Below are 12,609 nucleotides of genomic sequence, written 5' to 3'. Positions count from 1 at the left end.
AAGGGTATATGATGCAGTCGGAAACCAGATTAAAAGTTGTTCAAGTATCCTTTTTATCTTAGGACTTTGCTCATTAAAAAAAACACTTTTTTGACCATCTTGCCTATGAAAGGAAGATTTGACTTTGGTCTATAGTTGCACAAAATGGTGTTATCCAGATTGCTCTTTTTCAGGAGAAGTTTAACAACTGTGGTTTTCAGGGACTCTGGAAAAGTCCCAGAAAGAAGTGAGGCATTGACCACTTCTAGGAGATCTGCTGCTTAAACACACTTTTGAAAAAACATGTGGGAAGTGTTTCAAGGGAGCAGGCTGATGTTTTAAGATTCTGTACAGTTTCTTCCAAGATTTGACCATCAATTGCCTCAAAATCAGACATGGTGGCTAATGGAAACAAACTCATTGCATTTGCTTTTGGAGAGAGCAGTTCACTGGGAATGTGACTTGTAGGGTTTGTTAATCGCTCTACATTAGCAAAAAGAGTGTGGATGTTAAGTTTATAATGTATGGAAAGAAAGTCTGTCCAGCTAAAAGAAAGTTTAGGGAGAAGCTAATCTTTTAAAATGTTAGGTTATTTATGCACAACTAATGCATGTACCTTTCTGAACTCATTGATGGAAGAATTTTGGCATTATGTAGGTCTAAGAAATACTCCCCCACTGCATGATGAATTTAAGTTTAATTTCAGCAGAATGAAGTTTAAATCTCTGTGGCCTTACTTGATTTCCTAGGCTGCCCGTTATACAAACATGCAATTTGGTCACAGACCTTTTTCCTGGCTTTCCATCTCTCTCCATCTTTGTCTGAATAATAGATGTCCAACCTTCCTTTTTTGCACCAGACCATGTCCATCTGACTGCAGTTCATTCGTACCAGCCGTGTCGTTTGGAAAGCCTGCAAATATGATTTGCTCTGCGAGGGTGGAAGCTCAACGGCTTTCTTTAGAGTCTCTTCCACATGCAGACAATTTCTCTATATGTTCGTAAACTGGCATGAGAAGATTACGAGTGCCAAGCGTTTCACAGAAAACTAAGCTGTTAGAGATATGAATTGAGAGCAGAGCGTATAGGAGAAGAGATGAGAGAAGAGAGTTTCGAGAGTTTCAGCGCAGTAATCGTGACATTTCACATTAAATGACCATACAAAAGCTGATATATTCACGAGGAGATGGGCCAGTTTTTACTTAAAGGGTTAATTTGCCTAAAACTTGAACATTTTGCCATCATTTATTCACTCTCATGTCGTTCCTAATCCATAAGTCTTCCATTCATCTTCAAAACACGAATGCAGATATTTTTTAATAACACCTGAGAGATTTCTGTCCCTCCATTGAAATCCATTAAACCAAACATTTGACATAACGTCTAAATTAAATCAGTTCATCATATAAAGCTACTGTGCCTCTTCAGAAGACTTGGACTAAACCACTCAGTTCATATGGATTACTAAGGGAATTAATATTTGTAATGATTTAGAAGGGAATTATTAAGGGAAAAGTGTTTATTCATGTATTTATTTGTATTATTTTTTTTAAGCTATTTCGTTCTTCCGGTTGAAAAAGCTAAGTTAAGCAAACGTCCTGAAAAATTAGGTGTATGTGTTAATCCGGAGTGGTGATTGGCTGCTGTGGCTGGAGAGTACGTGTCCACGTCATCAGTGTCTGAGCTTTTCTACGCATTATTCATGAGAATTAACTCTTCTAATCCAATCACTGCACTCTCCAATCTCCATATGTTTTTCCATCGTCTCTTTATTTCGTCCATTAGATCGAAATCCATTTACGATCCATCCATCCATCCAATCAGGACATAAGTGGTGGAAAGTGGACAAAAGAGACAGATTAAAACACCAGGTGTAAATGGATATGTGTCTCCCTCGTCCACTTGTGATCCGATCGACCAAAACTCATCTGAATACCAGGTGTGAACAGGACATCTAAGATGATCAAGTGACTAATAGGCCTGGAATGATTTTAGGGCAAGTAAACAATGACAGAAATGTCATTTTTGGGTGAATTTTGTGACACAGCTTACCCCACCCTGTATAAGCCCTCGATAAGTCTTTATAGGTTCTCACAGAGACGATTTTTGAGCATTACATGTACTTGACTTGACCTTAACATTTAACAAAACGGTATTATAAGGAGGCATTGCTGCAAAAGCCTTGTTGAAGGGCAATAAAATACCACTGGAAAAATCCCTCAGATTTATAGTTGTGGCTAATTTTTTGACAGTAAACATTAAATCTTGTCCAGCAACACATACAGCGTATGACGACAGTACATTTGTTTTTTATGTTGCATTCTAGCTTTAGAGCTGAGTGAAACGAGAAAACAATTGCACGGACTCCCAGAATGCTTTCTTCCTCAAGTTCATTTCATTGAAGCAGGTTATTCATACAGTTTGTTTGAATGAACTAGTTAAAAAAGTCATTCAGTTAATTTGAGTTGTCACTCAGTCAGTTTACGTCATTTTATGTTTTTGAATCAGTTATATATTTATGATCTATACTGTATTTCAATTCATTTAAATCATAATGGTCACACTTGAAGTTGTTGGGAGAAATAAATACTGTACGAATACTATATAATAGTATGTAATGCAATTACTTTTTCAAAAGAACAACTGACTGTAGTTTAAATTATTAGTAGCTTGTAGCTCGCAAAGATAGTGTTTCAAAGTACCTCAACTCTGGATTTACATCAAGTACTGTGACACATGTGGCGCCTTGTTTTCATCGTATTGGATGAAGTAGCGGAGACAATTTGACAGTTTTATTATTGACTGTTTGTAATTTTCAACAGAAACTGACTGGCTGGAGTTCACTGTAATTTGTACCTCCTGATTCCCTGTGAGAAATCTGACTCTGTTCAGACAGACTGAAATGTGAACATTTTTCAGCCGAAGAACTCTTCCCATTGAGCGAAATTGTATTTAGCAGAGGAGCTATTCAAAACCGCTCAGAAGTTTAATTACATTTCCATCTGTGTGTCTGTGTGTCTGTGTGTCTGTGTGTCTGTGTGTGTGTGTGTGTGTGTGTGTGTGTGTGTTGTCCTCTGTGAGTTGGGTTGAGGATATTTTCAAGGTCACACACTAAGAACAGGCAACTAAATCCCACCCAAGAGTTCAGCAATCACCCTCAATGGTCCATTAAAAGACTTCAGATGTGTTCTGGTCATTACGGTCATACGCTGAGCGTTCGATTCTGGTCTGGTCTGTCAGTGTGTTTTACTTTGTGGTTACTAAACACAATTTGTGACACTGAAAGTTCAGCAATTGAGCGTTTTTTGTTTTGTTTTTTAGCCCTTAAAGTGTCCTCGTGAGGTTTCAAACCTGTATGGCTTTCCTCTGTGAAACAAGATATTTAGAGGTTTTTTTGTGGAAGTAAATGGTAACCAAAATTGTCTACCAAAATTCTTCAAAATATACAGGCCATACAGGTTTGAAGTGGCATGAGGGTGAGAAATTGATTACATTTTTTTGCATGAAATCTCCTTTAAAGACCTGCAAGTATTGTTTTAAATGAATTGTTTTGTATTTACAGTATTTACATGTTATAATGTTGGTGTATTTCCAGGTTCATGAGGTCTTTGACTGTACGGCCTGTGATAAAAAGTTCATCTCCGTGAATCAGTTGAAGCGACACATGATCTCACACTCTGGTGAAGAACATGCACTCACATACATACAAATAATATATGAGTTAACATTGTTTACGAAGATGCTGTTGGCTTTGTGTTTGTAGAAAAGCGTCCGTACACCTGTGATATCTGCAGTCGAAGTTTCAAGCGTCTGGATCAGGCCACGGCTCATAAGATCATCCACAGTGAAGATAAGCCCTACAAGTGTAAGGTGTGCTGGAAGGAGTTCGCCCACCGCAACGTCTACAAAAACCATAAAAAGGTGTGTTTATTCTTGATGTCTTGAGAGGCCGGCACCCTGTGTTTCTGATGTTCCAGTTTGAAGTGGGGCAGAGAGGCAGAATTAAACTGGAAAGACAGATGGTTGGAGAGGCCGATAGATTGATCTGACAGATTTTTGGTCAAATAAACTTCTGGCATCTTATCTTAACGGAGATCTGGAGCCCAATCAGCCACTGTGGAGCCTAATCAAACCCTTCAGCCTAACCCTGACCTGTAATGACCCCACGCGACCCCTGACCTTTACACCGCGCAGATAACATGAAGCCCAAAACCCCACACGGCTCCCAACAAGAGAGTGTGTGAAATAGAGAAAAGAGCACAGAAATCAACATTCAGATCTAGATTGATAATACGGCATCCTTTACTTTCTTAATAAATGACTCTAATTAGTAATAAATGAAAACATAATTTTGGGGCTGATTTGCAAAGACTTTTGTGCTGATCTGACTTAGGGAAATGTAACATTCGGGACATTTCCCGAACACATGCTAAGAGCTGTACAATCACAACACACTGGGCCAGCTGACCAATCACAGCACATTTCGTATTTCCGAAGGCGGGGCTTCATCGAAATCGGCGTGTTCGAGCCAGACTGGGGAGAGAGGTGCTGTAATAATGTACAATATGTGAAAAAGAATGTGTTTTTGAACAATCAAGCATGAAAACATATTTTAGTACACCCCAAAAACTAAATCAAGACTTTGTAAAAGGGCACAATAGGACCAAGTTTTGTTTTGTTTTTCATGGACACACACTAGTTTTTCCCAGTGTGTTTGTGGTTTCTGGGTGGTTCAAGCCCGAGTCAATCAGTCCACTCTCAATCCCTTAGATTCCACCTTCATGTCTAAGGGATATTTTTCATTTGCTTAATCCTCCACCATGTCCAGACACTTCACATTATGTAAATTAAACGCATTATGAATTGCGTTTTATGTTGTTTTTGACCCGTTAATAAAAACAATCTCCTGACCTGCTTTTCTGTCTGTAGACACATTCGGAGGAGAGGCCTTTCCAGTGTGAAGAGTGTAAGGCCCTATTCCGCACCCCGTTCTCTTTACAGCGCCACCTCCTCATTCACAACAGTAAGTGTGTGTTCCACGCGTGCAACACGAGTGCTCTGAGTCTGTGTGCCCCAGCACCCCCTGAACCCTGGGCTGTGTGTCTGCGGGTGCAGGGGCTCGTGGAGCCAGGATGGGTCTCAGCTCTGCTCTGCCCAGTCTAGACTGATCACACTGAGATTATTGAGCTAGAGGAATTTCCTGCTGTCCTCCCCAGAGAGCCACACACACACACACACACACACACACACACACACACACACACACACACACACACACACACACACACACACACACACACACACACACACACACACACACACACACACACACACACAGGGCTAAAGCTCTTTTATGTATCTGGTGGAGAGGACTTGCAGAGAAAGAAACAAAGTGTTGCTCTGCTGTATTTACAGTGTGTGTGTGTGTGTGTGTGATCACTTATTGCCCACTGTGACATAATCTGATCCATCTGTGTCAATATTTGGTTATGAAATAAAGCTGTTTTTGTGACCATCTATTAAACACACATTATCGTTTTAAAAGGCCCGAGTGGCTCAGTGGAGTAAGTCCTCCACAAATATTTCACAAACACCCTCCTTTGTGTTTGAGTTTATTTGTGTGTGTGTGTGTGTGTAGTTTAGATCTTTATCTGGGTCTTTTGGCGTAGTGTCGTTTTTCACTTTTTTTCAAAGTTCAATATTTACGTTGCAGAAGCTATGGACAAATCAACCAATATTTTGCTATTATTGCCATTGTGCTTGATCTCCTGAGCAATTAACACTTCCAGAATATAATAATTCACCATTTCTGTATCCAAATATGTTTAGCAAATATGTTTATCAAATATTATTTTCCATGTGTGCATTGCAATTGCTATAATTAAATTGTTTAGCTTATATCACATATACACATATACATATCACATGACCGTTCAAAGGTTTGGGGTCCGTAAGATTTTCTATTCAATGAAATTAAGATGTTTATTTAGCAAGGATGCATTCAATTGACTGAAAGTGACTGTAAATGCAGATTTTTAGTTCAAGTAAATGTTGTTCTTTTGAACTTTCTATTTATCAAGGTTTTCTGAAAAAATGTCAACATTGATAATAATCAGAAATGTTTCTTGATCATCAAATCATCATATTAGACTGATTTCTGAAGGATCATGTGACACTGAAGATTGGAGTAATGATGCTGAAAATACAGCTTTGATCACAGGAATAAATGACATTTTAAAATATATCCGCATAGAAAACGTTTTTTTAATATATATATTGTAATAATATTGCACAATATTACTGTTTTTACTATATTTTTGATCAAACAAATACAGCTTTTGTGAGCAGAGGAGACTTCTTTCAATAACATAGTCTTCCAGAGCCCTTACAGAACCGTAATGTACATGAACATTACATTCGTGTGTTTCAGTCACATGACTGTTCTGCTCACCTGTCATATTAATGACTATCAGCGGGGTGAACCACAATTCACTGCAAACTCTCTTTTAGATCTGACTTTGCCTCACATCCTAAACAATGATTGGAAAAAGTCTTGCCTTACATTTAGTTCTTTTTGAATAATGTTTCACATTATAGAAGTAAAATGAATGCTGACTCGAACCCCTAAATGATTTTTCACTGTGATTTTGGACCAACTACCCAACATGTTTTGATGCAGAATGCTGTTGGTGGTCGAATCTGCTTTGGGCAAAGGACACATATTAGTGTTCCAGTACCAGGAGCGCAAATACCTCCATCGCCTTTCCCAGAATTCCCCATGTCATCAGAGATCTGAAATGATATCTTGCATGTGGAGTTTTGTTTTGAAATGATGAACACACCAGCAATCTCTTACAGTACAGTGATTGTGGATTGTGACTTCATCCACTTGCTGGCCTGACAAGACCAGCTTACATGTAAATTCCCATCATGCGTGATCAAAGATGGAGTTACAGTACGTCATCATACCCGGTTTCTTTCGAGAACGCAGCACATAACTTTATGTGCTCTGACATGCGTCCAGATGCCAACAAAACCACCTTATGAATGAAGAGATTCACTGGTACGGAAACGCAGGAAGATTAGCATGCTATGCGATGACAGCCGTCCCGTGCCCATTCATTTAAAGACATTGTTCATAGTCCAGGTTTTTATAACCCAGCATTCACTCTGTTCTGCTGGTGATTAGATGTGGTGACGTGTTGGACTCCATTCAGCCATTTAAAGACCAGAACTAGAGTTTTGGCACCGACTCTTACGTGTTTGTTACAGAAAGCCATTGTTTGAGCAGAAGAGCCTGCTTTCACAGCACATATTTACGTTTCTTGGCGTCGCTGACGATTTTGTGGGATTTGAAGAAAGCTTTGGAAGATGAACAGAGTGCCATCTTCTGAAAAGGATTGTGACCTCCTCTGAGGTGAACAGTTCCTAGCTTTTTCTACCTGATCTTTTATCCTCTCTCTTTTATGCCCTTCCATCTTCCAAAACAACTGGATAACTGGCTGGCGTCCTTTTTTCGAAAGGAAAAAAGTGGCTCATAAAAGGATAATGGGACAATTTTGACTCGGAGGGCAGCAAAGTGGATTCGGATACAAAAGCGAGTTCCTGTAAAGCTGCGATTGAATGGCGCGCTTTTAAATGTGGAACAATGGCTGTCAACATTTTTTTTTTTGACTGAAATCTTCCGCTCTTCTCTGTGCAGGTGAGAGAACGTTTAAGTGCGACCAGTGTGACGCCACCTTCAAGCGTAAGGACACACTCAACGTGCACATTCAGGTCGTACACGATGGCCACAAGAAGTACAAGTGTGACCTGTGTGAGAAGGCCTTCGTCACGCCGTCTGTGCTCAAGAGCCACAAGAAGGTGAATTCATAATCACAGACATAATGTACTAAAGCACAACGATCTTATCAGTCTTAACAGATTAAGTAAAAAGTTAATGCATATATTTAGCAAAATTCTCCTCTCTATAGTTATTTTTTTTTAGCTGACTAACAAGATTATGGTTATGCACACATCAACAGCATAGACCAAAATAACAATTCTTGGGATTTAAGAATCAATATCGGTTCATCAAAACGAAATTCGATTAAAATCGAGAAATCGATATTTTCAACCCTGCGGACGATAGACAATGAATCTTTGTTTTTTCCCATGAAATTTGGCTAATGAATTGATATTTTGTTGTGCTTTAAAGAAGTACACTTATTTTGATGTGTTTACTAACTTACTAAAGCACATGTGAAGTGCTTTATTATATTTTAAAAGTCCCCTGTGGTAAAAATCAAGTTATTATAATTTTTTTTTATATGCTTTAAGACAAACCATGTGTAAATTCATAAGTCATTCATTTCTGAGTATTTTCTCCTTAAAACTGCAGTGAACCAAAGACAGTCTCAAAAACACGGTTAGAAATCGCTGGTGTTTCTGACGTCACAAACTACCTTGTAACCAATCAGATCAACGTGTGATCGTCAACCAGTGGATCTCTGAGCTGAGTGAGTGAGTGGAGGCGGGGCTCATTTGCATATTCATAGAATCGCGTATACTAAATGAGCCACTAAATGAGGCTTCAATCTTATGACATATATATGACATATTTTGTGAAACCCAGTATGAGTTTTATTGAACCAAAATGGAATTGCAGTTTTAATATGCAGTAATGATCTCTGTTTTCTAATAAAAGCCCTTTTAGTTCAAATTTGGAAAACCTTTATTATTTTTTTAAATTTAGCTCACATGTATTTCAGCACGGTTACGTTTCCAATGTGTGTTTCCTCACACACGGTGAAACTCAATTCCATAATCATCTTATATCCTGCACATTCCCTCCTATCATAGTGTACCACAGCTCTATCATGATTTATTGCTCCATCTACACAGAGGATGATTGTATTCACATACCATCAACTTCATATTCAATTTCATCTCAGATTTATACTTCAGGTAAACCACTTAACATGAACAAGTAGCTCAGTGACACCAAACTCCACTGTAGTTTTAAAGCAGTTGAGATAGCATGGGCTGAATTTGACATTGTGTCTGAAATGTGACCTACTGTTGGCACAAGAGTAAAGAACCTTTACCATATTCATTTACTTTCTGACAGCGTGCAGAGAACAGAAGCCCAGCTGCATTGCCAGATACACTATCACTGATATGAAACTCTTAAAGAGCAGTTATTGTGATCATGAAATCAAAATTGACCATTTTTAAAGAATGTCCCTTATTGTGCACGATTCATCACTGCACGTTATTCCAAAGGGGGGAAAAACCTGTCCGGTTTCATAATCTTTCAAACAATTATCACTTTCTTTGAGGCTGTCTGTAATGATTTCTGTGCTAGCATAACTAAGACCACATGGATGGAGAACATGTTTTAGCATAGGTAAAAAATAATCCTTTTTTTTTTTTTGGTCCTTAGTTGCAGTGAAAGATTTAGAAGTAATGTTGTATGTTACTACACACACACACACACACACACACACACACACACACACACACACACACACACACACACACACACACACACACACACACACACACACACACACATACACACACACACAGTCATGATAGAGGGATCCTGGGTTTTCTTTTCTTGACATTTTAAGCAAAAAGCTGTTTTATCCTGATGGAGTGTGTGACAACTGAATCTTTACTGTATTATTATAGGATTACGTACGTGTGAGTGAGTGAATGTGATCGTTCTCACTACCTAAGATGAGAGTGTTTGTATAATACGGTTACATAAGCAATAATATGCAGTCAGCTGGTCATTATCGCAAAATAAGCCCCAAAAAGTGTGGTCGGGACCCTGGCATGAAGTTATATTGTTGATGCACCGAAATTAAAATGATGGGCTGAAACCAAAAATTCAGAATGCACTGAAATCGAACATAAATAATAAATTAATGATCAATTAATTATTCAAACCTATTTAATAATCAACACTCAAATAGCAAAAACTGAGTTAAATTGGACATAAGGCTGTTTTTATATATATTTTTTTTTCATAACAATTGTTTCTACTCCAGTTTGTTGGTGAAATATAAACATTTAAACCACAATAAACTGTATTAACTTGTTTTCATGACACATTTATTCAAACATATATTAAATAATGGAAAAACATCACTAACATGTTAAGTAAAAAAATATATTAAATATGTAATTACAGTGCATATTTAGCGAAATGCTCTTATTTTTTTAGCTAACTGAGTTTATGGATATTGAATAGCTTTTTTTGAGGTAAAACTAACGTTAAGTGACATTGTATAGCCTACAAGCTGTTTTATTGACGTCTTTCCACGGTTGAAACGCTGATTGAGCGATTACATGTGACAGGATTCATTTCAGTAAGTTGTAATATATCTGTCATCAATATATACGTCACGCCGTATTAAAGAGCGCCAAAACGACATCTATCGTTTGAATTTGGTAAAGTTGAGAATGAATCAAAATATTAATTTAATTTTGTTTACTTAATTAATTTAGTATTATTACTGTGTATGTGAGACGAGCACAAGAAAGATATGAAACTAGTATTGTATAATACATCAATTATACAGTTTAGTGTCGTTATACGAAACCACGATTGACCAAACAGAATCAAGTATTGCAAGAAGCTGTGTAATAATCAGGTATATTTCAGTCATATTTCAGTCATAAAATGGACTGTTTGAGTATCTTACAAAATGTTAAGTGCCGTGTCCCGCTCCGTGACACAAACAATCCCCAAACTAATGGTACACAGACGCATCTGGTGGACATGTGTGAGTGTCCGCGCGCGTGCGCGCGTGTGTGTACAGGTTTTTATACGACATCACAGGGAGCATTTTAAGGGATTAGACAGAAAGAGTAATGGTATTTTAAACTGTCTTTCCACACTTTATGAGTGAGTGAGAAAGAGGGGGGTTCAAGAAAGAGGGAGATGGGAGGAAGTGGAGATGATATGAGGCGGGACAGGAAGCGAGTAGGAAAAGGGAGGAAAAGAGGGAAAAGATAAAGAGATGGAGAACATAGCAGGAGGTGGAGGAGCTGGTGCAGATATTCCCTCCAGCGCTGTGAGATAAGCCTTGTTTACATCAGCTTTATGGGAATACAGCCTAAAAATATGATTCATAGTTTTCCTTCAACTTTAACAATAGCGCTCATGTCATCGCTATGAATAAAGATCTGCATGAGAACATACAGGCTCTGAGGTTTACATAAGTGATTGATGGAATAGTCTACCTAAATATGAAAATTCTGTCATAATTTTACATAAGACAGACCAGTTAATGTCATTCTAAACTGGTATGACTTTCTATTCAAATATGAAATGCTCACCAGTCATCACATGGTCTCCACACCTCATTTATAGTGACCATGGCTGTTAAAAGGATAATCCACCCGGAAATGAAAATTGCATTATCATTTACCAACCTTCAGGTTTGCGATGACATGAGGGTGAATAATTGATAATAGCCTCAAAACGTGTTCTCATTTATTTCAGGACTTTGAAAGCCATAGAGTAGCTTTGCATGGGGAAACAAATCCAAAATGTAAGTACTTGCGATTCGTGTTAAAGTGGAAGAGTTCAAGTTAACATTTACTAATTCAGGTTGCTTTATGTTGTGATCATAGACTGTAAAAGAATATAGACGTAGTGTCCGTGACGTCACCCGTGGGTTTCTGAAGACCGTTTTTGAAGCCTAAAGTGGGCGGAGCCGACCGTCGCCATCTTGGCAGCGCGTCACTCCCGGGTAAACAAAAATGGGCAAAGAGGCGGGGCTCGACGCTATCAAGTTGTCTATGGATGGAAGATATTGGCGGTTGATTTTGAACCGATTTGAATGCAGAAATTGAAGGTTATACAAAAATTCACCCCCCTCACAGTTGTCATGAAGGGCAAAATTAGCTGAATAGACCAAAGCCACTTTTTGCTCCAGGCTGTAAACATGTTTTTTTTCTGCTGTAAAGTTGGGCATTTCAACATGGGGGAGATTCAGATTTGACTCACTTTTGCAGCCAGCCTCAAGCGGCCAGTCGATGAATTGCCGTTTAATTCACTTCTGTGTTTCAAGAGAGAGACAGGGAGGTTGCCGCTTGGTTGTGATTTGCATTTCATATGAAATTTAAATAAGTTTCATTGGTAAGAAATAGGCTTGGCACGATAGTCGGTGTTACCGGTGTTACACGGTGTTCAGTCGCAACACCGGTTTCATCACTTGCCCACCGCAGCACCGCAAAAAAATCCGTATCCGTATTTTCTGTCACCAGTTGACTAGCGTTGTATAATCACGCTCAACCATTCAAGCGCGACAAAACAAGAGACCGCGCTGTGGAAGTCCTGCCTATTACACACACTTGCGCACACACGGAAAAGACGCGCGTCAGTATCGAGTTCTCTTTTTGGCTTTGAACAAAACATAACACACACAAATCATGCCAATATGTCCGTTTTGTTGTTGCGTTTTTAATGAATAATAACGAACCCACCATTCAAAACACTGTGGTTGAATCCGAAATCGCGCCCTATACCCTCAAATTGGGCGTTACCCCTGGTTCACACAGGACGCCGAAGCGACGCGGAACGGAAAATCACGCGCGGTCCGGCGCCTGCCTGTTCACACTAGACGCGTATTCT

At 38.8% G+C, this 12,609-nt stretch overlaps 1 protein-coding gene across 2 annotated transcripts in view; it reads left to right on the top strand.

Annotated features, from left to right (window-relative positions):
• The window catches only part of prdm5 (PR domain containing 5), an 80,036-nt gene that overhangs the window by 22,949 nt on the left and 44,478 nt on the right, over positions 1–12,609 (top strand). For both annotated transcript variants that reach the window (XM_084429360.1, XM_084429359.1), the window contains 4 exons: positions 3,574–3,658; positions 3,742–3,899; positions 4,908–5,001; positions 7,681–7,841. In XM_084429360.1, the coding sequence (XP_084285486.1) occupies positions 3,574–3,658; positions 3,742–3,899; positions 4,908–5,001; positions 7,681–7,841 (498 nt within the window). The remainder of the gene's footprint in view (positions 1–3,573; positions 3,659–3,741; positions 3,900–4,907; positions 5,002–7,680; positions 7,842–12,609) is intronic.

The sequence above is a fragment of the Rutilus rutilus genome (assembly GCF_951802725.1).
Source record: "Rutilus rutilus genome assembly, chromosome: 13".
Lineage (NCBI taxonomy): Eukaryota > Metazoa > Chordata > Actinopteri > Cypriniformes > Leuciscidae > Rutilus > Rutilus rutilus.
This window is presented reverse-complemented; position numbering and strand designations above follow the sequence as displayed.